Source organism: Rattus norvegicus, chromosome 3, assembly GCF_021556685.1.
Source record: "Rattus norvegicus strain SHRSP/BbbUtx chromosome 3, alternate assembly SHRSP_T2T, whole genome shotgun sequence".
Taxonomy (NCBI): domain Eukaryota; kingdom Metazoa; phylum Chordata; class Mammalia; order Rodentia; family Muridae; genus Rattus; species Rattus norvegicus.
This window is the reverse complement of record NC_141536.1, coordinates 115,687,841-115,715,178: the sequence shown is the minus strand read 5'-3', so window position 1 is coordinate 115,715,178 and position 27,338 is coordinate 115,687,841. Positions and strand designations below refer to the sequence as shown.

Sequence of the window (27,338 nt, the reverse complement as noted above, 5' to 3'; positions counted from 1 at the left end):
CTCATAGAGAGGGTATTATTTGAAATTAAGATTAAACACACAAGTTCTCCTATTATCTATTCCTTGGAGGAACTCAAAGAAAACTTAAATGAAGGTAGAGAACACCACATCACCTCTCCTACCATCAGGGGTTACAGAGGGGCCTCCATGACAACACTTGGGGCTGGAATTCACTTGCTTCTGTGGCCTCAGCTCAAATCATCAGTGGGATCCTGCTTAAGGTGACTTGCAGTGGGGCACCAAGCACAAAGCCCTGGGTTTTGGAGACCATGTTCAGAAGGGAGATATATGTTAGTTACTGCTTCCATTCTTACGTGAAATGAAGTTAAACTCTGATAAGGGCGGTGAAGGCTGCACACACAATCTGACTGGGCATCAAAAGAAAAGCAGAGGTACTAAGTGATATATGTATGTGTCACAGGACGAAGGGCAGGTTGGGAAGACACTGTGAGCAGACAGAGAGGGTGTTCAAAGTCCTGAGCTGGAAGACACATGATGTGTCTGAAGAAATAGAAGGGACTCTGTGTGAAAAACAGTGCTTAGTGAGCACAGGTAGAGGACTGGGTGCAGGGGAGAAAGCAGGGCAGGGGCTGGAGCATGAAGGGCTGACCGACAAGGCCAGGAAGGATTCTGGGTGACAGTCTAGATCAAGGGGGAGCCACCGAGGAGTCTCATGAGGTGGGTGACATGAGCTGCTGCTGAGGAGACTGGAGAGACGAAGGGACAGGATGGGAGCAGTGGTTTTGGCAGGAGCGGATGTGAACCACGGAGATGGATCGAGGCGGACTGTGCTATTGAAGCAGAATCCACAAAGCTGCTGACAGCTTAAAAAAAATGAGGAAAGGGAAGAGTGTCCTTTCCGTGATATTATTTAGCAAGAGGGTGGAATTCTGAGGCAGAAGGTTGAGGGGAACGAAGACTTGCACTTTAAAATGCATACACACTCACCAAGTAGCAAAAGCTAAGGAGATGTCTGGACACAGGAGCTGGGAGCTCAGTAGAGAGGGCAGGGCCCAAGACATAAAGTTCCAGGCAGCCATCCCACAGATGGCATTGAAGCTGGCCGAGGAACTCAGCCAGGAGGGTGTGACTCGGAGGGAAAAGGAGCTGGGCCAGGACTGAGCTGGGCACCCGATGTTCAGAACCGGCCCAGCAACAAAGAAGATGCAGTGAAGAGGGAAGGCAGCCAGGATCATGTGCCTTTTAAAGAGTCCGCCACTGAGCTCTCTAGCCCAGATCTGCCTCGAGCACACAGCAGACCCTCCTGAACACTGCTGAGTGCCTGAGAAAGGAAGAAGGGATGGAGCGAGGCCACATCGTCAGATAGAGCTCAGAAAGGCAAGCGGGGGAGCAGTAGAGCCCATTGGCCCGAGCGGCACCGACAGACAACGGAAGCTTCAGTGGCAGGGCTGACAAGAGCCAGCCCAAGAGCAGGAGCAAAGCCAAGGCGTTCTGGTTTGGATGGAGATCAAGTTGACCATGGAATGTCAATTCACCAGCCATCCCACAGTGACTCACAAGCTTCCTGTCACAGCGCTCTGCGACCGATCCACTCTCTTGGCATCCAACCTCAATTAGGTCTTTACCTTAGTGTTTCCATAGGGTGATTCCTGCCAGGTAGGCCAGGCCACAGTGCCACGGAGATGTGAGCAGGGCTCTGGATGCCTGGGCTGGATTCTATCGAGGGGGGCACCTGAACATCCCACCTCTCTTCCAATACACCTATTCCCCTAGTGTTCCATACCTCCTTCTGCCCTTCTTTTTGACCACCGTTGGGGTATAGCAATCATCACCAAAGATTTGTCACCTTTACAGTTAGAGGGGAAGAAATGAATGAATGAATGAATGAATTCAACGCATGCGCATAACGTTCAGACTTACCAGCGACAGTTAGGACAGACGGGGACCTTTCTGGATTTTCATTAACACGGCTGCTATTTTGAACCCAGAAGATGTTGACGGGCTCAGGGGGTCCCACAGCCTGGCAGGTGAGGTTGAAGGCTGTGTTTCTGGTGACATTCACGCTCTCAGGCTGCTTAGTAAAGTAAGGGAGTCCTGCAGAGAGAGAGTGGAGGGGAACATGCTTTAACCAGATGCAGAGCCTTTAAAGACAGGGATCGGGGCTTTCCCGGGTCTGAAATAGCCAATTGTCACCTCCAAGTAGAGTAATAAAGAGGGCAGAGGTTCCTGGCTCCCGGTCCATCCCCAGCCAGCTTTCTAGGACACTTTTTTTCTAGTCACTGTGCACGGTGATTCATGAGCTTTGGCCAGAACGGAATCCATAGCCGGCCTTTAAAGCAGGTGTTTGTTGCTCAAGGGCTTGGCACTGGTTGGCAGATTGGCAGCATTTCTCACCAAAACAAGCAGAGTGACGCAGGAAAGATGGCTAGCATTATGAATGGACCCAAGTTCATCCCAGCAGCCACATCAGGCAGCTTGTAACTACCTGTAACTCCCGCTCAAGGGGATCCGGTGTCCTCTTCTCCATCCCCTTCCCCCAATACACACACACACACACACACACACACACACACACACACACACACACACGTTTGTGTGAAACTAAAGAGTTTATAGCAAGCACTCACTTGAAGACATAATCAGCAGTTCTATAGTTACAGTCCTAAGATCTAAGGAAACCCCGAAATCTGGCCCACAGAAAAGCTTGGGAACTTTCAAAGAAAGCAATGAATGCTTGCTTGAACTACATGCCCAAAAGTGTACCAGGGAGAGCTGGCTACCCTCAACACTTAAGTCACGGGTTTTATAAACTCGTGTCTCACAAATCCACACAGGATAATAGGTTTCTTTTTTTCCTGTTCCAAAGCTTTCAGGATTCAGACTTTTCCCCAACTTGTGTATTTTCCTGGGATCCTGACAAAGAAACTGTCTACTAAATACTGTGTTTTACAAGATTAATCCCAAATGTAGGGATGCCCTCCTGTTGACTGATCCTCACACAATCCTGGCATCGGCTGTCTGGTCTGGAACGCGCCCAAGCAAAGGTCCATGTGATGTCCATCCGAGGCCCGTTGTCCTGTCTCTTCCCCTCCACACTTACCTGCTGTAAGTCCGCCGGCCTCCCTTTTCCCTTTCTTCTCCTTCTCTCCCTCTCAAGCCTTCTGCTGTGGTACTGGGCATCAGGTTCATGTGCACAAGGGAACAGGCACTAGAAAGCCTTTAGGTGGGAACGGGATGTGGAAGGTGAGGTAATAAGATGCTGCCAAGGACGCCGTGGAAGGTGGCACCTCATGGGTGGGGAGCAACACTTAGGCAATAGAGGCCCCGTAGTGGAGCACACGCTTAGTTAGCATGCACAATTGCCTGGGTGGGCGGGAGCAGGCGTATACACACACACACACACACACACACACACACACACACACACACACACACACACACACACACCCCTAGAGCCAAATCGATCATTACATCATCACCTAAAGTCTAAAAGAGGATTGTCTTGTAAAATCCCAACACTGACAGATCCATAGGGCTGACGGAGTTATAAACAGGCAGACCAAACCCCGAGCGTCACCTAGGAGACGTGTGATGCAGCCTCTACCCAGCTCTCGGGCAACAGGACATGGCTTTGGGCTCACCTTGGACTTCCACGTATATGGGATCAGACACAACCTCTCTATCGTTCACCTTCATCTTACAGATGTACGACCCATTGTCTGAGCGCTGCACACTGGTTATGCTTCAAAGGAAACACAGGGAGAAATTTGCAGTGACTATCTTTTGAATCTCCATTATAGAAACAGAAAATCCTTCAACACACTTATCATGTGGTTAGTTGTATGAGTCAGCGTGGCCAGGCTGTGGTGCTTGGTGGCCTACAAGCTGCTGTAAGAATATTTTTCAGACGCTCTGAACATTTAACTCGGCCACCTTTGAGTAAAGCAGATGACCCTTCCCAACATGCGTGGATCTTTCTAATCAGCTGCAGACCGAGGTCCCCTGAGGAATGTTAGTGTCAACCTTCTAGGGTCTCCAACCAATACCCGGCTGGTTTCATATTTGTTAGTATTTATTATAGTGTGAACTCATTGACCCTTTCTCTTTCTCTATTACATGAGACAGCGTACGCTCGCACATGCACACACACACACACACACACACACACACACACACACACACACACCCCGTCACTCTTGCACTCGCATCTCTTGCTTTCATATCTCTTTGAATCCCTAATACACATACTATCAGGTGTCTTGCTGTCCGCGGTAGCCTCTAAACTATGGCTTTGGTTCTTCTCCTTTCAGGACATTTTTGGAAGTTCGGGGAGTTTTTGGCAGTCATTAGGATTATGGAATTCCATAATTTTCAAGGTCCTGAACAATTGTTCTATATCCCAAATAATTTTCTGAAATTAGTTCCTGCTTCTACCTTGCATGGTCTCTAAGTCACCTAACTGCCTAAAAGTACAACTACTGTGAAAATGGAGGGCTGGTAACCTCTTGTCTGGTTTGGAAATTTCTGGTGCCTGAGTCATCTTTTCTTGTTTTAGATTTATTCCCTCCCACTCTGTGTGTGTGTGTGTGTGTGTGTGTGTGTGTGTGTGTGTGTGTGTGTGTGTGTGTGGTCCCAGTTTGCTCACATGTGTACAGATGCCATAAGAGGCCACCCAACGCCATGGAGCTGGAGTTACAGGCAGTTGTGTGTTGCCTAGCATGACTGATGGGAACCAAACTCGGTCCTTTTAACCAGAGCCTCTCCAGCCCCACCTACATCATCACTCTGGCTGGCCAACATCACTGTATGTACCTCAGACACTAATTCTGTGCTCAGGTGGTGGTGGTCAGGGAGGGAGACACAGACAAGGGACACATGACTGTCTCCTCTTTCCTTTCTCCTGGGATGGTCAGGCCAGTGCTGGCACATAGAAATTTGTCTTGGTTTGTTATTAGTCATCTTACCCTTGCTTAGCTTACATTCCAGCTGGAACACTTGGAAAATATCTGACCCACCTGGCACAGGGCTGTGTGCCTGTGATCTCAGCCCTCAGGAGGCTAAGGCAGGAGGACTATGGGTTTGAGGTCAGCATGGGGTACACTTTGAGATCTTGTCACAAAACAAAAAGCAACTTTGGCTACTACTGCCTCCTTTCCACTTTTGCAATGTGTTTACAAGCAGCAGGTTCTACAGCATACATAAAAACTTCAGACAAAATGGCTCAGAGGGTAAAAGTGATTGTCTGTTAAACCTGAGTTCAATCCCCAGGACTGAGCTGGGAACAAGGACAAAAATCAGGGACAGGGACTGTGAGGCACAGTCCTGGCAGTTTCATGACATGAGCAGAAGTAGAGACAGGGCTTCCTTTCAGAGCTAATGAAGCATGCAAGCAAGAAAGGAAAAGGCATGGGAAACAAACAAACAAACAAACAAACAAAATAGAACACACCCGTAGCACAGTATATAGTGATTCACCTAGAAACATAACTTCCACACCAATGAAAAATACGGACGCTGGATATTGATTCTTACCACTGCTATGAATAAACGCTACATTGGCACACTATCGTGGGGATGGGCACGCATGCAAGCATGCACAGTATTGATTGCACATGGGCTGAGAGCTCTGAAAAGATGCCTAAGGATGGGTAACCTCAGCCCCCCATAAGGATGGGTAACCTCGGCTCCCCACAAGGAGGGGCTAGGGGCAGGGATGGAGGGGAAATGTTTTAAGCAGTTGAAATGCATTGCTTCAGGGGTTTTCCTTCCATTTTTATATATTTATTTTGTGTCCAAGTACATGTGGTGTGTATGTGTGTGTGTGTGTGTGTGTGTGTATGTGTGTATGTGTGTGCATGTGTGTGTGCATGTGCATGTGTGTGTGCATGTGTGTGTGTGCATGTGTGTGTGTGCACGTATGCATGCATGTGCATGCAAGCATGCTACAGTGCATGAGTGGGAATCAGAGAACAACTTTGGGGAGTTGAAGGGTCTTCTCCTTCAACCGTGTGGGTTCCAGGGATAAAACTCAGATCGTAGGACTTGGTGGCAAGCACCCTTACCCACTGAGCCATCTCTCCCCTATGCTTTTTGTTTTTGTTTTTATTATTTCCTGTGGTAAATTTGATGAAGTCATATGAAACACTGTCTACATTTAATGCTTTTCCAGATAATCAGTCAATTACAAAATACTTCATACGTGCCAATGAATATATATGTAATAATTATCTATAACTTACTATATTATATATGTAGCTTTATTAATCATTACTTTTTCCCAGTTATGACTTAATGTATTCATTATTTAGGTCTAAGTAGCACATACTTTGTTAACTTTACTTCTTGATGCATTTTGTGGGTGTTAATTTACATAGTATATTTTAATTCTTAAATTTATAATTGTTCATGGTGCTTTAAAAAATACTATGGGTCTGGTCAATGCAGTCCTGCTGCAGAACACTAGCACAGCACAGCCCCAGACCCTGGGTTCTGGCTCTAGCATCACTCCTCACCCAAGGTATGAAAATCCCATCAGCCTTTGAAATACAAACGTTTGGACCAAGAAGTCTGAATGAGGTGATCCAGACTGAGCTGCAGTGTCTAGACAGGAACCACCTGGCCGGAGCTGCAGGGCTGGCACTGAGGAAGCCCACACTCCAGGGAAGTGGTTGCTGGGCTGTCCCCAGTACAGTCTACTAGCAGCCGGCATCTCTATCCCTCTGTATGCTAATGCTGGGCTGGCCTAGAGGAAAATGTCTCCTGAGGAGCAGTTAAACTCTCAAGTCTTCTTCAAAGAAATACAAAGAGGCATAGGTACTGTATGACTCTGCCCAAACGAGAAGCTTGGAGCTGTCAAATGCTTGGACAGGGAAGGTAGATAATTGTTACTGTGGGGGAGGGGCACATTTCAGGGAATAGGAAGGTCACACAGTCAAGGTAAATGTTCTTATTACCATTGACCTTTACACACACACACACACACACACACACACACACACACTCTCTCTCTCTCTCTCTCTCTCATACATGCACACACTCACACACACATACACATACTCACACACACACACACGCACACACTCACACACACATACACATACTCACACACACATACACACACTCACACATGCACACACACTCCCTCACACTCATACACACACTCACACATATGCACACACTCAATACACTCAAACACACTCACTCACACATACATATACACTCACTCACACACTCACATACACACACTCACTCACACAAATGCACACACTCACACATACATACATATACACATACACACACACACATACACAGAAAAACACATACATACGGTCAAACACAATGCACACACACATACACATACACACTCATACACATATACATACACACACACACACATGCACACGGCTTAAGTAGTTACTGATTTTATATACAGTTTACCAAATACAAAAGCAAAAAAAAAATACAATTTAATAAATCAGTGCAAAGACCCACTGAGAAGTCTTGATCTTGCCTGTTGTAAGAGTGTGTAGTGGAGACCCAAGTGAAAAAGTCACTGGGTGGAGAGTTTTGTGACTGTGAATCAAGTCCATGACCCTCATGTCCTGTGGTTAACAATAACTTTGCCCATGGTCCTTTGGCTAAGGGAACTGTGCTCTTGTTTCCCAGATTTTTTCTTATATTTGATTCTATTCCCCTTCCCTTTCTTCTTCCTACAAGGTTTTCTTTGCTGTGTGGCCCAGGCAGACCTCCCATGTGAGATCCTCCTGCCTCAGCCTCCAAACTGCTGAGATTACAGGCATGCTCTGTCAAGTCCTGTTTGTTTCCTCTCCTCCTCCTCCTCTTCTTCCTCCTCCTCCTCCTCCTCCTCCTCTTCCTCCTCTTCTTCCTCCTCCTCCTCCCCTCCTCCTCTCCCTCCTCCTCCTCCTCTTCTTCCTCTTCTTCCCCCTCCTCCTCTCCCTCTTCCTCCTGTTCCTCTTCCTCCCCCTCCTCCTCTCCCTCCTCCTCTCCCTCCTCTTCTCCCTCCTTTTCCTTCTTCCCCTCCTCTCCGTCATCATCATCATCATCATCATCATCATCATCATCATCATCATCATCATGTGTCTGGCAGCATGTATGTCTGTGTATCCTGTTTATGCTTGGTGTCCCTGGGGACCACCCCAGGGACTCAGATCCCTTGGAACTGGAGTAACAGATGGCTGTGAGGCCACCATGTCAGTGCTGGGAATTGAACTGAATTAAGAGCCTGTGCTCCTAACTGCTGAAACATCTCTCCAGTCCCTGGATCCCATTTTAACTGTTACCAAGAGCTGTGAGATAAAGGAGTGACAATAGAACTTGGGGCCAGGAAAGGCCAAGCGTAGGGAAGTTAGGCTCACAGGGTCTATACACCTCCACCTCAAAAACAGCAGAACCTGCTCAGAGACTGGTGAGAAGGCCCCAGAGATCTGCCTCCCTAGGGCTGGAATTTCCAGTGCATGCCACCACATTCAGCTTTTAAAACATGGTGTGTTCTGGGGATCAAACTCAGGTCCTTACGCCAAGTACTTTACCTGTTCAGCCATCTCCCAGGCCTAAAGGACCATTTGAAAAATCACATCCTTGGGGCTGGCATCATATGGTTGGACCAATCCCATCACTGTGGAAAGCCCGGGAGCTGTGGCAGCTGACCCAGAGTCACACAGATGGCTGTAACAGCAGGGCTGCGCTCTCTTCGAGTGACACCTGACCTATGCAACCCTACTGTTTGTTTCTTTAGGTCATTAAACACCCCATAGGTGTTTATGGAATGTCACCCCTTTCTCTTCGTAATCTTTGTTTATGTAAAACATCTGCTTTCTGAAGTAGACGCAGGAAAAAATACCATCAGAGCCACTGTCTGAGAAGGGCAGCACCACAGACCTTGCCAGAATAAAATGAACCAAGGGAACCGTAGAAGTTTGCTCTTTGCCTGGAAGCAAAGCTCAGCTAGTGGAAACATTGACAAACTAAATCCCGGGCAGAGTCATGCGGACTGTGGGAACCGTGAGGCGGCTTTCTGAAAAGGAAACACAAATGATTCACCTAAAGGCAATGACACACGCGGGATCGTGCCAAGGGTCAGGTCAGAGAAAGTGAAAAAACAGCGCAGATCAAAGAGCGCCCCACTCCAGCGCAGGCATTGGAAAAAGGGCCCTGCTTGGACTCTGAGCGGTTCTCATCTCAGTTTGGTAACAAGGGACGGAGTCAGTTCTTCAATTGTACATGCAAAACATAAAAGATTAACCCCCCCCTCCCCGGTTTAAAAAAGTCAATCTGAATATAGAACTCTGATTGTTAGAGGATGGGAAGTGGGTAAGGTGGGAAGAAGAGAGGCTGCACGCAGGAGCCGCAGTTGGGTGAAAGGAATCTATCTCAGTGCTCCACGGCAGTGACAATCTGGTATATGTCTTACGAAGATCTAGAAGAGATCTAAATGGTAAGGAAGAGGAAATACTAATTACCCTGATCCAATCAGTTATGTAATGCACATACTACACGGCACCTCATTAATATGCATGACTAATGCATAAAAATGGAAGCCAGGTAATAAGTGAGGAGATAGAAAAGAAAACCCCACACTCTACCACCTCTGAAAATGATGGCTCAGCTTTCGGAAGAATAGAATATCTCAGATGCTTGTCCCACCTTGGCTGATGGCAATTATTCTAACTCATCAGCCTTACCTTTGAAAAAAATGGAAGGAATATTGAGACTGTGGCTGACAGCCTGTCTCATTCCCTAGAATGAGCTGCAGCAGAAAGAAGGCAGGAGATGGTGAGAGGCAGAGGGCAGGTGACGGAGTGAATCAAAGCACTGGGACAGCTATACTGTTTTAAAGTTCCCATAACCACTACAGGGCATTGATGTTGTCTGGAGTGCGTGCGTGCATGTGTACTAAGTAGGCCAAGTCGGTTGGTGGGTCAGACTAAGTTAGCCACCTGTCTTCGGTCTCTCCAGAACCAGAATACATTATCTCCCCCTGAGGACTGAACTCAGGTCCCCACACTTACAAGGCAAGCACTTTAGCAACTGAGCCATCTCTCCAGGAGCTGGCATTCTTTTCATGGTCCTTTATAAAGCTACTTTCCTGGGGCTGGAGAGATGACTTAGCAGTTAAGGGCAGGCACATGCTGCTGGGGCAGAGACCTGGTGTTCAGCGACAGGATGCACATGGTGATTCACAACTGTCTGTAACTCCAGTTCCAGAGGATCTAACACCTTTCTTTAGCCTCTTAGGGCACGAGGCACATACACAGTGTATGTCTACACATTCAGGCAAACATAAATAATATAATATAAATTAATAAATTATTTAAAAACAAAAAAATCTAAGCACTTTCTTAATCCAGTCTTGTAACCTCAGTATGTAGGTGGATCAGGAATTCAAGACCAGCCTCAGCTATCTAGCAAGTTCGGGGTCAGCCTGGACTACCTGAGAGCCTTTCTCTTTGGCTGAGGTATGGCTCAGAGATAGAATGTAGGCTTCACATGCTCAAGGCTCTGGGTTCCATCCCCAGAACTGAAAATGAATACAAGTTCCAGGTTCTCTCTGTCTCCCCTCTCCCTCTCTCACTCATGCATGCACGCACACACGCACAGGCACAAACATGAACACACCCCCTTCATACACTCTGTTTCCCACTCTCTGGTAGCCATTGGATCTAAGGTGTACTTAATACTCACCTTAGATGAGCTGGGAGCAGCCCTCTAAACCCTCAGAGCGTGTGTTAGCCAGCAGTTACCACAATACAAGCTCATTTAAAAGAAATCAACAACACAGCCAGGTCAGCTATGTATCTACCCTCTAAAAGGATCAAGATTGCTTGACGAACAATCATACATACAAAACCAGGGTGCTCTTTCCTTGGGGATTCTGCTTTGGAGGGGGTATTAGCACGATGGCATTTAGAAAGGAAGGACACATACCTGAACAATGCAATTATTGATACCCCTTCCTCATCAGGATAAAACTGTGTGATTGAATGATGTGCCCCAAGCAGTTCCTTTCCATCTTTCCACCACGAAATGCCAGCTGTTTCTTGATACACGTTAGGAATGTTGATCGAGCAATTAAATTTGACACTTTTATGTTCCGAAAGTACTATGCGTCCAATTGTGTTTTTAAATGCAACAGGAGGCAGGAGGTTTGATGCTGCAGAGGTCATCTGGGGAGTGGCTGTGTGTGCTGGATGTGATCTTCCAGTCTGGGATGGTGACAGCTGGTCCCCACTGGAGTGAGGGGCGAAGAATGGCCTGTGGTCAGCTGGTAGGCTCCCTGGTAAAGGCCCTGAAAATGGCTGATCTGGCTTGATTTCTTCCTCCTTTTCAGCAGTGCCTGCAAAGCAAAATAGTAGAGTTTTAGCCTTTAAGATGATGGAGAAAAACTTCAGATGCTGACACCACACCAGTCGGTGAAGCAGAGCATCCTCCGTGGCCTCAGAGAAGATAAGCACGAAGTTGGATGCAAAGGCGTAGCTTGTCATCCAAGCATCTGTGAGGCTGAGGCAGGAGGGCCGAGAGCTCAAGACCAACCTGAGTTACACAGTGAAAATCTGTCCCAAAAGAATCAAGAGCTGGGATGTAGCTCAGTGGTAGAACACTGCCTCACCCACACGAGTCCCCCAGTTCAGTTCCTAGCACCTTAACAAAGAGAAAAGAGGCGGGGAGAACTTCCTGACAGATACGCACATCTGACGACTATCCTCAGTTAACAATTTGTGTACCCGGGTGCTTCTCAACCTGTAGGTCTCCTCCACGTTGGCAGCTCTATTTCCAAAAATATTTACATTATGATTCATAACAGTAGCAGAATAACCACAGTTATGAAGTAGCAATGAAAACATTTTATGGTTGGGAGTCATCACAATATGAGGAACTGTACCAAATGGTCACAGCATTAAGAAGGTTTCGAACCACTGTTCTAAAGAATACTTAAGAAAATTCTGGCCTGGTGTGGTGGTGCTTGCCTTCAATCCCAATACTCAGGAGACAGAGGCAGTTGGATCTCTGTGAGTTCAAGGCCAGCCTGATCTACAAAGCGAGTACAGGATAGACAGGGCTCTATTACATAGAAAAACCCTCTCTGGGAAAAAAAAAAAAACGAAGAAAGAAGGAAGGAAGGAAGGAAGGAAGGAAGGAAGGAAGGAAGGAAGGAAGGAAGTTAATTTCCTGGGCTGGTGAGATGGCTCAGTGGGTAAGAGGTGCTTACTGCCCAGCCTGATGACCCTGAGCTCCATCTCCAGAGCCCACACAGTGGGAGGAGAGAACTGACTCCTGCAAGGTGTCCTCTGACCTCCGCATGTGTACAGAAGGATGTGCACCACCTCCTATATACACACCAAGTATATAAATTTTAAACAACGAAGTTTCTCTGACAATTTTTGTCAAGTGGTAACTCACTCCAAGTTCTATATACATAACCTAGCAGGAAAGTGACAGCTATATGAGGGTCTAGGGTCACCTTTCCTACTCCCCATCTGTTCAGTCAGACAACCAGAATGGCCACTGTGGGTCACAAAGACATGGGTTTAGAAGTTTTGTGTCCAACAGGGAAAGTTCTCTTAGGCTCCAGATCTGGACCTTCTAGCAAATGCATGTCTACATGAACGAGGCAGGAAATGTTTTTATTTTATCTGGTCTGCAAGTATTTCTAAAAATAGAGACTCATATACACTGAACTTGAGCTTGTGTAAGCGGTACTTGGGAACACACATTCTCTGCTGGTTGCTGTTCTTTCAAATATGTTGGCAGTGAATGGTTGAGGCGGTGAGCAAGGCAGACACAGCCCAGCACTCTATGCTGTGGGTTAGCGCCTTGCGGTGCCCTGGAGCACCTGGCCTTCCTGGGGGCTACACCCCCTGCACTGCTCAGAGTATCTCATCTGCCAAGCACCTGATAGTAGGTGAGAGGGGGCACTGTGACTTCTGCTTAGGATTAAGCCATAATTAGAGAATTAAAAACACAGGGGCTGGCAAGATGGCTCAGTGAGTATGTCACTTGTGTTGCTGAGCTTGACGACCAATCCCAGTGACATGTATAGAAGGAGAAGAGAAATGGTTTCTTGAAGTTGGCCTTTGACCTCCACATATATACACAAAAGAAATAAATATGATTTTAAAAAATGCTCAAGCCAGATGAGCGGTACACACATTTAATCCCAGCACCCAGGAGGTAGGAACAGGTAGATCTATGTGAACTGAGGCTAGTCCCATCAATATACCAAGTTCCAGGTTACATGGTGAGACTGTCTCCAAAGAAAAAGAAAGATGGGGGACAGAGGTGGAGAGAAGAAAGAAGGGGAGTGGAGGGGAGCAGAGGAGAGGAGAGGAGAGGAGAGGAGAGGAGAGGAGAGGAGAGGAGAGGAGAGGAGAGGAGGAGGAAGGAAGAACACAGGATACTGTGGTGGATAGATGAGACTGACACCCCCATAGGTTCATCTATGTGATTATGTGGTCCCCAGTTGGTGGAACTGTTTGGGAAGGATTAGGAGCTGTGGCCTTGTTGGAGGAAGTATGTCACTGGGAGTAGACTCTGCCTTTTGCTGGTGGACCAAGATGTAAGCTCTCGGCTACTGCTCTAGCTCCATGCCTGCCTACCTGCTGCCATGATCTCTGCCATGATGGTCATGAACTCAGGTGTCAAATAAACTCTTCTATAAACTGCATCAATCATGGTGTCTTATATCAGTAAAACATTAACTAAGATAAACACCAAATAAGCTTGAATTTTACAAATAGCATTTCATATTAAGTGTACAGCCAAATACTCAACTAGCTAGTGAAGAAGAGAAGCAAGAAGTCTGAGGAAGGAAAAGAAGGACCTAGGGACCGCTCCTGTAGCTTCCTCCATGCCTTGTCACTACAGGCTGCATATCTACTGTTCAGCTGTGGCCACTGCTCTTATCCATAAGGAAACGTCTTGGGACACCCTTCACCTCTTTGGGAACCACTCTACCTGGCTCTCTTACTCTGGGATCGACTCTCAAGATTCCTCCTTTGAAAATGCCTCTTAGAAATTAGGGTGGATGCCAGATGGTAGGCAAGAGAGTCAATGTAAGAGTTCAGAAAGGAAAATGAAGCAGCAGAATTACAGTAAAGGATGTGTTACCACAGGCCTGAGTTTACTAGAAACACCTATAGGCCAAGGGCCCCCCTCCTTCCCTAACAAGGCACATTGGAGCCAGCTAGAACAGATGCCACAGGTTCAGGAGCATTTCAGAGTCCCCGAGGGTAACCTATGACTCATGCCATTATCACACACACACACACACACACACACACACACACAAGGATGTCACCAATAGACATGCCCATGTGGATTCAGAAAAGCTTTTAAGGTCTCAGCCCTATACAGAGAACTACAGGCAACTGAAGAATGCTGAAAAGCTGGAGAAATAGTCTTCCCCAGGGAAGAGCACATCTATAGAATATCCAATACCAAATGGTCAGCCCTGGAAACATACGGTGACATTATAAACTGAATAGGTTGCGATTATATATTTAGGAACACACACACACACACACACACACACACACACACACACACACACGAAGACATTTAAGATGCTAATAATGAGGCACGTATATGAAGTTGTATAGAACTGATATAGAAGAAACTTAAAATTACAGAACTCCTATTATATAAAGAATTACCAATACATGTGCTAAGGATTAAGTTACACACGTGGAATTGAACCAAAAGATCTCTGCTGCAAAGGTAAGCACTATGCTAACCAGGCCTGCTAGAGATAAGTGAAATTTAGGATGCTAGGATGTAAATGTTTATTCAGGGAGCCTGAGCAGCCATTAGGCTCTGCTTTCCACAGGAAGGAGTCAGCAGTGACTTATGACCAGCCATTAGGACCTCGTTCTCATACCAAAGACATACCTCTAAAGTGCATGGGCAGTGCGCAGAGTCACAACCACCATGAAGTCCCCTTTGCTGTTATCAGGAAAAAAAATTATTCTGCCAAGTGGACAAAATGGCCCTGGGTAACAACTATTTGAAAAAGACCAACACTGGCAGACTTTTAAATCTGAGAATATGTGATACCTTACTGTGTAAATCTCCTACCGCCTAAGTAGACAGACTTTCCGACTCCTGCTTCCATGTATTTGAGATGGAACCTGAGGCTGGGACCCAGAAGAGATTTAAGGAAGGCAGAGCATGAAAAATGCATAAGCTACGGTGTGCCTCTTGTTTGTTTTTTTTGTTTTGTTTTGTTTTTTTTGTTTTTCCGGGGCTGGGGACCGAACCCAGGACCTTGCGCTTCCTAGGTAAGCGCTCTACCACTGAGCCAAATCCCCAACCCCTTTACGGTGTGCCTCTTATACATGCATCTTGTGTCTGCTAATGAAGTCTTCCATTGAGGTTGACCCTTATTTGAGCATTAGTCCCAGGTAACCAGGTGCTTAAGGAAATCACCTTAATTAATCTCAAAGGGTGTGGAGTGATTCCTCCCTGGGCAGGTGCATTATTTCTTATTTTTATTTTTTTTTAAATGCTTACATGTGTGGGTGTTTTGCCTGTGTGTATGTCTGTACATGCAGTGTCTATGGAGGCCAGAAGATGGTGTCAGATCCTCTGGGACTAGAGTTGTAGACATCTGTTAGCTACCATGTGAGTGCTGGGAGTTGAACCCGGGGCTTCTGAATAGCAGTCAGTGCTCTTACCCTCTAAGCCATCTCTCAGCCCCTTATTTCTATAACAGAAATAGACGTCACAGTATGCTTGAGAAAGCCCACTCTATGTAAATGACCCCAAATACCCGATGTGACACAAATGCCCCCACCCTTTGTACAATGTGGTCATGGCAGTGGCTGTTCGAGCTTCTAAGCTTTCTTCTCACTCCAGCATTTCCAGCTCAGTTTCCTTTCTTGGAAATATATCATTTTCCAAAACAAACAAACAAACAAACAAACAAACAAAAAAACAAAAACAAAAACAAAAAACCCAAAAACAAAAACAAAAAAACCAAACAACCAACCAACCAAACAAACAAAAAACCCAGCCCTGCCTCTGTTGGCATCAGGGTGTCTCCGACTCTTTGTTCTGGGATCTAATAACCTGGAAGCCCTCAGGAGGTGCCCACTGAACCCTGATATCCACTAATATCGAAAAGCTCTCTACATCTCCTTCACTGGAAATCTCCATGGGCATGGGAATGACATAGGGCATCATGGGTCAGCTGGGGGCTAGCCTTGAGCTCATTCATCTAGACAGATGAGCGTGTCAGAATGAGAGTGTTAATTTATTTTAAGGAGTGGTGATCAGTGGGACCCTAGAGAAGGGGCCCTTCTTTGGTCCTTACACACAGCCATACCAAACAAGCTTCATTCACAAGCCAAGCCCATGCTCTTCCTAGTCTGTGGGTTCCATCCAGTCCTGCTCTCATATGGGCCGTTCTCTCTGGTCATGCATTTCTGGGTGTTTAGCTCATGACTATCGACCTCCTCAAGGATGCTATTTATCACTGCAACTTTTGAGGGAAACAATTATAAAGAATCCAAATCATTTATATCAAAAGGTTAATAGCATTTCCATGTGTTCTTTGTGTAGGATCAGAGGGTCCTTGGGCCCCATATTTTATTTCCAAGAACTTGGGGGGCTCATCCAGAATTCTAATTCCATCTGCAAAGAAGTCCAGAATCATGTCACTGGAGAAATGTGTCTTATGGCCAGCCCCGTTGCAGTGGTCCTCTAGCTGGGCGTTTGATATTCCCTAGATCAGCAATGACAGAAAAGTCAGCAACACAGGGCCCATGCACAAAGGCAACCATGAAACTTTATTCACAAATCAAAGTAAACCAAAGTACTGCCTTAGTGGTTGGGACCTGGGGTTGTTTGAGGGTGAATGAGATAAACATCTGAACAGGGTGTGAGCATGGAGCCCTCTTCACAGTTCTATAGCTGTTCAGGGGCCTCAGTAGACTTAGTAGCAGGCCAGGCCTCTAGATGCAATCATAGCTTTATACCATTTACCTAGTGTGAGAGGTACCAACCTTAAATACTGTCTCGAAAGGGAAGCAGATGGAGCTGGGTGAAGCAGCAGAGTTGGAGTCCAAAAAACCTGCCCCTTAGAGACAGTGAGTAGTTGGGTGCTGAGCCTCTCAGGGACTTTTTTTTTAAGATTTATTTATTTTATTTATATGAGTACACTGTAGCCGTCTTCAGACACACCAGAAGAAGGCATCGGATCTCATTACAGATGGCTGTGAGCCACCATGTGGTTGCTGGGAATTGAACTCAGGACCTCTGGAAGAGCAGTCAGGACTCTTAGCCTCTGAGCTATCTCTCCAGCCCCCATCTTGGGGGCTCTTTATTTTGGAATGGGGAATAATCAGGCCAAAATGAGCTCCAAGAAAGTAAACAGATAGATTCTCCCAGACTTAGGCTAAATAATAGAATAATTTAAAACAGAAACAAGAAAACTGAATGAAGATTGTTTTATTTGGACCAAGGAGCCCATTCTTAGACTTCAAAGAGAGTCTCTCAGCTCTTAATTGAATACATTAATTGTAAGGGTTTGTCTGATTTCCCAAGAAGAAATTGACCATGCCCTTTATTGAAGGGCACGGACCTGTGCTCCTTTATCCAATGAGAAGCCAGGAACTATGATCGAGTTCCTGAACATACTCCCTCATCTCTTGCTTTCCACTTATCTCTGATCAGCCCCAACTAGATCCAAACAGTCAAGCTGACAGAATTTGCTCAACAGCCAGCTCCTCGGGTGGATCCTCCAGCCCCTCTGCTTGGACTGACTGACTTAAGACAGCAGAAGAACTGAGTCCTCTGACCAGGTCAGAAGCTCCCTTATCTCACTCTATGTACCCCTCCCTGTCCCAGCTAAGAAAAGAAATGTGAAAGGGAACACTAAACTTTGACCTGCCCTCCAACCCTCCAGGAGAAACCCCTGACTTCATTTCCCCACAGGGAAGTCCCCCAATAGTAGGAACCGGGTTTGTTAATATCTCACTAATTAGCACTGAGGTCAGCTCTCTGAGAGGTGAACATAAGTCCTTTTTAGAGGACCCTTTGGAGTGGTAGACCAGTTAGACCAGTTCTCAGGACTCCAGCTCTGTACATGGGCTATTAGCGTCTATCCTGAGTATTCTGTTCTCAAGGAAAGAAGTCATAAGGACTAGTAGGACTGAACTAGATATTTTAGAGAAAGAAGAGATAATGATTAGTAGGGCCGTACTAGTTATTTGGGGATGAGAACATCTAACAGGCCAGCTGGGGTTCTGCACAAGAGGTTAAATCCCCCAGTCAGGAACACTCAATGGAACAACAATTGTGAGGCCTATCAAGAACACAGGGGGGAACTAGAAAGACAGAGGTATAGGAGAGATAAAGGAGCCAATCCCTTGATCTCAAAATATCAGTAAGCCTTTCAATATCCAACAAGGAATAGATGAAGGGCTGACCAAAATCTCAATTTCACAGGTAAGAAGCCTTGTCACTAGGCTACCCCAGGAGGGTACCAATGCATAACCAAGGAACAGAGGAGAAAATACTACGAAGTAAAAATTGGAGGATCCCTGTAGTGGTTTGAGTGAGAAACGTTCCCTCTACATCTTAGACATTTGAGCACTCGATCCTCAGCTGGCAGCACTGTTCGGGGAGGTTTAGAGTGGTCTAGCCTTGCTGGAGGAAGTGTGTCACTGGGGGCAGGCTTTGAGAAACGGTTCACCTCCTCCTAGTATGCTCTCTCTGCTTTTGCCTGTGGTTTAAGACATGAGGTCTCAGCATCCTACTCCATCGTTTGTGCCTGCCTCTATTGTGCCGTTATGAACTCCAACCCTTCGAAACAATAAACCTAACGAACCCTTCTATAACTTGTCTTGGCCATGTAACTTTATTACAAAAACAGAGAAGTAAGAAGTATAACCTCTTTGCATAAGAGAACGCTTGAGTTACATTTGTGACCAGTAGTTGGCCAGCTATTTCTTAAAAAATGATGACTGAAGATAGAAAATTGGGAATACATAGAGTTAGACCAGTTACTTAGGCCAAAAGGTGCACATAGAAAGCGGATGAAGAAAAACAAAAGTAAAAGGCTAAATGTATGCTCTCAGCTGTAGACAGGGTGTTCATGGAGAGGATGAATCTCAGCTCCACAGGCCCGAGATCGTCCCACCAGGCCACCCCAGGGAAGGGTGACAGGAATGAAAGAAGTCCATAAGTAAGGGAGATGACAAGGCCCCAAGGGTAGAATGGTGGGCCATTTCAAAAGGGGATGCCCTGAATGTAAAAAAGGAAGAAACATCAGCTTTCTTTATTGCTTTCAAAGAGGAGTTAGGGGTAGCAGGGCTCTTTTATACTTAGATCTTATCAACAGCCTAAAGAAATCAGTTATATTCAATTATACTTGTTTATAACTAGAAATTATCTCTTGGTTAATTCTGGTACAAGTAGGTCCTCTCATTGTATACAATCATTGTATACTCAAATTGTCTCCAGAGGGACCACTCATTTAGAGTTAAAAGGAGAATCCCAGGCCCCATTTTTTAAGAAGCCAAAGTGTGTGAGTCTGGGAAAGAGTAACTAGAAAAACCTTTCACTTGTACCTGAGGCCAGGATTAACCTAACAGAGTGAAGCTTCGTGTCCAGGTTAGGCATGGGGCTAGCAGTAGCTGAGAGGCAGAGCCAAGCCTCCCTAAACCCCTTGACTTCACGGGTGAAAGAACACTTTCTTAAGGGCTGGAATAAGAAGGGATATAGAGGAAGCCTAAAGAGTCCTCCAATTCATAGCACTCTATAAGTCCTGGGAGACACAATAAGGGCAGGGCAGTATTCCATGTCCTTAGAACAGAGGTCAGGACTAAAACCTGCCATTGCAGGACTGATAAAAGTTGGTGTCACTGAGCCCTGTATGTTCACTTATAACACTCCAATCTTACTGATTAAAGGCTGATGGGTACTATCTTAGTTACTTTACTACTGTGACAAAACACCATGACCTAAGAACATATTTAATTGGGCTTATGGTTTCAGAGGGTTAGAGTCCATGATGATGGAGTAAAAGAATAGCTGAGAGCTGTTCCACAGCCATTAGGCAGTGAGAATCCATTGGGAATGGCATGGATCTTTTGAAAACTCAAAAGCTGCCCCTAGTAACACACCTTTCCCATCAAGGCCACACCTCCTAATCCTTCCCAAACAGTTCTGCCAACTAGAGATCAAGTATTCAAATATATAAGCCTATGGGGGGGGGGGTGCATTCTCATTCAAACCATTACGGATTCTATAGGTTGGCACAAGACCTTAGGACAGTAAATCCAATCATCCAGAGCAGACACCTGTGTTTCTCAACCCCTACATTCTCATCAGCAAGATTTCACATGACCATGGCAACAGGCTTAGTGTTGTAGACCTACAACATATGTTTGGGGTCTTGCCCTTCAGCCAAGAACAGACAAGACTGAATTCCCTTAGACTGAAAAGATTCTTAGAGAAGAAGAAAGAAATATCATAGGTGGACAGTCCATCCCCAGGTATTTACTGACTTTCCCAGTCTGTTTGGACAAACTCTGGAAAACCTTCCCAGTTTGGTATGACTGCTAATCAAAAGAAGTGATGCTCCCTTTCACAGAAGTAAAATCTGCTTTGTGTGTCTTTGCTCTGTATCAGTGGTGTCCTGGAACACTATACTTTATTTTCAGCACTTTGAGGTCTCTGTGTTGTTCATCTTCGCTTCTGGCATGGTACTAGGTCTCAGAAAACAGTATTCCAAAATATATGGCTTTGGGTTTGAAACCGAGAGTACTTGAAGAGGAGTTAATACCAAGAAGGTCATTCTTTTCTTCTCTCTCTCTCTCTCTCTCTCTCTCTCTCTCTCTCTCTCCCTCCCTCCCTCCTTCCTTCCTTCTTTCTTTCTTTTCACCCAAAAAAGGGTTTCTCTGTGTAGCCCTGGCTGTCCTGGAACTCGATTTATAGACCAGGCTGGCCTCAAGCTCAGAGATCCACCTGCGTCTGTCTTCTGAGTGCTGTGATTAAAGTCATGCAACACCACTGCCCAGAGACTAGTCTTCATCTAATTAAATAGATCTATAACCACCGAAGGACACCACTTCCCCATTCTTTTGATTGACTTTTATTAACCAAAGAAGGATGAAATTATTTCATAAGGAAGGGCTTAGAATCAGACGTCTTATTTACAACCCAGAGGAAATTTGCTCTAGGCCATGCATTGTTCTGTTCATTCATTCATTCATTCATTCATTCATTCAATCATTCTCTCCCCTAAACACCCAAGGTGAGGACAAGTGCACCTCACTTATATGCATATTCATCAGCCCTGTGTTTATGAATATGGATAAAAGTCTATATTTTTGAGACAGGATTTCATGTAACCCAGGCTAGCCTCAAACTCTCTATATATCCTAGGCTGACTTTGAACTTCTGATTCTCTTGTCTCTATTTTCTGGAGCCCTAGAAGTATGCCAGGTTTTGTGTGGTGCTAGGAATTGATCCTGGGGCCTCGTGCATGCCAGGCAAACACTTTACCATCTGAGCCATGTCCCCAGCCCCTCATATACTTTTTGTGTTGCTAATGTGTCTGTCTGTCGGCAGTTTGTTTGAGCAGACCCAGTCACCTGACCTTTAGAGGGAAGACTGAACTTCCTCACTGTGGGCAAAGACAACTGCAGTTCTTCTATTTTTCAAGTACTGTGGGACCGAGGGGTCAGGGGTTTTGTCTAAGTAATTGCTTTCCTTCAGTTAGATGTATGTCTCTTTCTCTGAAGGCAAAACTTAAAAGGGGAAGAAATAGGTTCTAAGTTCCATTACTTGGTTTATTTCTTAACATCAAGCTCTTCTAATTTAAGGTACCACTAATTTGTTTTTTGTTTTTTTTTTAAAAAAATCACATAAAATGGAAACTACTTTCCAATCTCAACCCTGCAAGATAACCTTTTATAACAATCTGGGGCAGTTATGGCTTTCAGCTTTAGACGAGTCAAGCTGTTATAAGCAAACAAGTTGCTAAGTGGAGGGAGGGGGCTCCCTATCTCTGGGGCCACCCCTGAGTCAGGCAATAGTTGCACTCGACCTGTACATTCTCCATACTCCAGACGGCTCAGAAGACAACTCATCTCCATGTGTGACTGCCCAGAAGTTGCCCGAATATGTACCTGCCTCACCTGTGACATCATCTCGCAATATTGCCCTCCGGCACCTACGGAGATAGAGTTTTGGCATCAGCATTTGCTCCCATAGCCCAATCTGAGAAAGTAAGGCATATGCGTGCCCAAAACGCAGAGCAGCAGAGGGTCTGAGAGCTAGTGGGGAGTCGGCGGCCTGGGCTGAGCCGCTGTGCACTGCTTCTTCCCAGGGAGAACGGAGATGGCAAACCTTGTGCCTCCAGGGCCGCTATGAGGAGTAAAGGAGTCCTAGATACCGTGTGTGGCTCACAGTAAACAGTGAGGGTTAGCGATGATGTTGATTATTTTCTCCTCTCTGCTGCCGCCTCGTACTTGAAAAGTGCTGACTTCCAAGGCCTGGTGCCGGGGACCAGGCTCTCTTTGTGGCTGGCAAGATGTGGACTCTACAACTTTGGGGTGCAGCTGCAGTGTCGTCCACGGGTATAAATGGTACCCTACCGTTGAGCAATGCATAACCCTTGGTGTGGATAAAGGGAGTGGGCACGGAAATCAGAAACAATCTGAGGTTCTGGACCCAGGGTCAGGATAACTGTACAATACATTTCTGTTTTCTTTTTGGACAGGGTCTCATGTAACTCAGGCTGGTCTCAAACTTGGCGTGTTGCTGAGGGTGACCCTGAACTTCTGACATTCCTGCCTCTACCTCCCAAGTGCTGGGACTACAGGCATAGGCCACCACACCCAGTCTATGAGGAACTGGAGAACCTTGTACAATAGGCAAGCACTCCTCTAGCTGAGTCCATTTCCCAGCCTTCAAAGAACACTCCCGGCTGCCAGGTTTCCCCTTTATTGCCCTCTTTCATTTGCCACAGAAGTAGAATCCTGTCAGAATTATTTCTGGCTGCCTGATGGTGGGAAGATGAGATCGGACAACAAGAATGGGTTCTATAATGAGCCTTTAAACTGTCACTGGCGTGTTCTTATCAACTTCTAGGAAGCCGAGGCAAACGTGGGTCTGCTGGATGACTCCCATTCTGGAGATAACTCACGTCAGCAGCTCCCTGTGAATTTAGTCCTCCCCACATAGCATGTGTGGAAGAGTGGGCTGCATCTGGCTGTGACTTGGGTGAATGCAAAAGAAATTATTCCATCCCCAAACCCACCCCCACCCCCACCCCCAACCAAGGGTGTTCTGTTGTGGTGACCAATGAGCAGGCTGTAGGAAATGTGATTTTTCCTTCACAGGGCACGCTTCTACGCAAACACTCTTAGATACATGGCCTCCCGCTAGCTCAGATGGGCTGCCACAGCTGCTCCAGCACCTGCATCGGCTGAACAGCACCACGTAGTCCCAGCTTTAAGTAGGAGACCCCGGCTGCACAGCGCCTGTGTGTTTCCAAGCCCCACTTAACCTTCAATTAGAATCACATGATCAGAGCCAGAGACTTTGTCCTCATCACCTTTCCCCGATGCTCAGCACAGGGACAGATGTGTGGGATGCGATGAGCAATAGTTAATGGCCCAGTTGCTAAATTGGTTAGGGATGACGTCCACTTTCCATGTGGGTTTGTTTTGTTTTTCTCAAATTTTTGTCTGTGGCTTCTTCAGAGGCATCCTCAGAGTTCTGCATGGTGCATGGTCTAGCACTGACACATGGTGAACATCTATGGAATATGGGCATGAGATTGCACAGTATTCTAAAGCGTGGACAGGGAAGACAGAGAGGCCAGGCACTGATGCTGCCTCGGCTGAGAGGAGGTCTTAGTTAGGGTTTCATTGATGCAAAGAGACACCACGACAGTGGCAACCTTTTCTTGAGTCAGGGTTTTTCTGTGTAGTCCTGGCTGTCCTGGAATTCACTCTGCAGACCAGGCTGACTTCGAATTCCTAGAAATCTGCCTGCTTCTGCCTCCCAAGTGCTGGAATCAAAGGCCTGCACCACCACAGCCTGGCTACCACAGCAACTCTTATAGCTACAGTTCAGAGGCTTAGTCCATGATCATCATGGCCAGAAACATGACAGCATGCGGGCAGACACAGTGTTGGAGGAGCTGAGAGTTCTATTATTGATCATCAGGCAGCAGGAGGAGATTGCTACACTAGGCCTAGTTTGATCATGAGACCTTAAAGCCTACCCACAAAGTGGCACACTTCTTCCAGCAAGGTCACACCCACTCCAGCAAGGTCACACCCACTCCAGCAAGGTCACACCCACTCCAACAAGGCCACACCTCCTAATAGTGCCGCTTCCCAGGGGCCAAGCTTTCAAACACTTGAGTCTATGGGAGCCATTCCTATTCAAACCACTCCAGAGGACAATGATGGGACTGTTGCTGTGCCTCCAGAACAGGCTTCTGGCACCCACACATCTGCAGTGGCGCAGACACTCGGGGACTTTGTGAAGGCTCAAGACTGACCACGAATTTTCATGCCAGCAAACAATCTATATTCTGTATGATGAACTAACGCAACTCACATAAGCCCAAGGATGTTTGGGGAGCACAGTGTGTGAGGACTGGTGGGTAGGGAAGCTCAATGGTTAGTCAGCAGTTCTGTACTCAGAGGTGAAGCCTGCCTCTTCTGCTACTGCCTTGATGTTCAGGTTGTCTCTAACCTCTATGAAACCCAGAGCAAAAGAGGACCGTGGAGGAAAGACTTGGAACACACTCTCCACGTCCTGCCTGAGATGGTGCTCACTGGCTTTCCTCTGAACTCTGGCCTGGTGGTCCTCTGCAGTAGCAATTTCTGATGCCTTGTGGGGAAAAGCTCGAAGAATAATCAATGGCACCCACTAGGGACAGTGCCTAGAGAATGACCATGGTGAAGTACCTGACAGCCATGAATCCCAAGGAAAACACACTCTGGGCTCTTGGTTCTTGGGGTATCTTCATTTCTCCTGGGTTGGTCTCTATAAGACTTTTCTAACAAGAACCTCACTTTAATTTTCTGGAAGTTCAGTGACCATAGTCCAAGGTGGAAAAAGGAAGCTGACACTGAAGGCCCCAGGGCAGTGAGTAAGGGGCATCAACAGATTTTCTGGATTTAAGTCCCTCCAAATTGTGGGCTGAGCAGGAGAGCAGTTCTGGAGGGCAGAGGGTCCTTGTTAGTGAGCCTGTTCCTTATACTTTCACCCTGCGGTGTTATTTATATACCATGATTCTGATGCACAGGGAATGCTGTGATCTGGGAAGAGAGTTCCTGGGTCAATGGTGGAGGAAGAGTGAGCCTGAAATGCCAGGCTGTGGAACCTATGGGCTGTTCTTTCTACTCTTTCTCAGCTATATGTTGTATAATTCAGTCCCGACGTCAGGAGGCCCACAGGAGGTTTCAGAGGTGGTGTCTTACCCTTGAGCCACTAGGGTGTTCTTGGTTTGCAATCCATAGGTGTGCAGGGTCATACGTACCATGATTGGGCCATAGTATGCTTTGTCTCAGAATGTTGTGTTTTCCTTTCTGCCCTGTGGCCTCCCTGTGGTATGACCTGCCATCCTGACATTCCTTGGGAGGCCTCTTTCTGAATGGAGCATATGACCTGTATATACAGTACTCTTGCCTTCCTCAAAAGAAAGGGCCAGGTACTGGGTCACTGATCTCCTGTTCTGTGTGCATCCCCAAGTTGTGGAGCTAAGTGGAGGCTCCTCCTCCTCTTCCTCCTCCTCCTCCTCCTCCTCCTTTTCTTCCTCCTCTTCTTCCTCCTCCTCCTCCTCTTCCTCTTCCTCCTCTTCCTCCTCTTCTTCCTCCCCTTCCTCTTCCTCCTCTTCCTCATCCTCGTTCTCCTCCTCCTTGCTAAAAACAAGGCAAAGTTTTTCCACTTGGTATAGTCTGATTATGCAAATGCAAAGGATTCTGAATTAAGAGAGAGCAACAATATGGGGCTGGTGGTGTAGCTCATGTGCTGGGGATGGTGGGAGAGCTCCTGTGCTAGCCTTGTATGAGTTTGCTCCCCAGCACTGCATACAACTGGTCCTGGAAGCACATGTCTGTAATCCCAGCACTCAGGAGGAAGGGAAGACAAGAGGAACAGAAGGTTCAAGGTCACCCTAGGCTAGAACGAGAGAATCTAAGGCCAGTCTTGAGATACATGAGGCACTGTCTCCAAAAAGGAGTAGGAAAAATATAACCTTCAATAAGAGATCATGTGGCCTGACCAGTTCTAAACTGTACATAGTAATCATTAACTTCACCAGAAAGACTACCCTCAGACCATTGGAAAAAGTTAAAAGGCTATTTGAGAGATTAAAGACTATGGAGCCGTGCTTGTGTGTAAGTGTACAGCCCCAGCCTTTGTCAGTGGTGGAGGGAATGGGAACGGGGCTTGATGACTTGAAAAGAGGGGAGTAAGTGGCCAGTGGTCACATGTGGTTGCAAGAGGTCACAGCTGTGGCTCAACAGGAGGCAAAAAGCCCCAAGCTCCCCTCGCTCCCCACACAGTGGGAAGAAAGTACAGTAGCCAATGAGGCATGATGTTGGCCAGGCGAGATTTTTCACACAGACCCAGTGGGTACAGAATGTCAACCACTACTTTCACACCTAAATAACAGAAAAACAACCACTATGCGGTATATACGAGATTACTTGGAGTTAGAGTTCCATGGCACTCACTCACAGGTCATCCAGTGGGACCACAGGTCAGCTTTCTGGGGTTACAGTGCGACGAAGAGAAAGTCTGTAAGGACAGACAGGGAACCCGGTCTACCGAGCAAACTTCCTATCCTCTTGGAGGGTCTGAAGGGTCCCAAAGATCTGACCAAAATAAAAAGAACTTACCAGAATGGCAACCTCACCAAAAGAGAACCGTGTTTACCCGTTGACCCAAAGGGCTGTAAGTGCCACTCCCCATGATGTCTGCAGAATGCCTCACACTTTTTGACATGGGTATTTGGTTCCTTCTCAGTAGAAATCCTTTGTAATATCAGTTTTCCAAGTAGATCCCCGCCCCTAGGTGCTCTCTGTAGAGGGGTCCCAATTCAACCAGAAAGAACATTCCAGACACTTACTGCAAACTCTCACCATCCTCTCCAACTCTCTTTACCACATTTTTAACCCTGGCAGAACACCAGAGTCTTCCAAGGAAGGGTTTTAGATTTTTATGTCTGAGGTACAGTCTGGGCATCAAGATTCTGAAAATCTCTCCTGGTTATTTTCCTGATTAAACTATCTCGAACTCTAGGGAACACATATGGCAACTGAAACCACCCCTTGGATAAGCCCAGGTTTGACCAGGTGTCCCTTGGGAGATGGAGGAGGGCATGAGGA

The 27,338-nt window shown here is 46.5% G+C and overlaps 1 protein-coding gene across 1 annotated transcript in view; it reads right to left on the bottom strand.

Moving 5' to 3' along the window:
- Positions 1-27,338, bottom strand: part of Mertk (MER proto-oncogene, tyrosine kinase) — a 105,865-nt gene that overhangs the window by 64,024 nt on the left and 14,503 nt on the right. Inside the window, 3 exon segments of the mRNA NM_022943.1 lie at positions 1,882-2,055; positions 3,603-3,703; positions 10,906-11,314. Coding sequence (NP_075232.1) covers positions 1,882-2,055; positions 3,603-3,703; positions 10,906-11,314 — 684 coding nt within the window.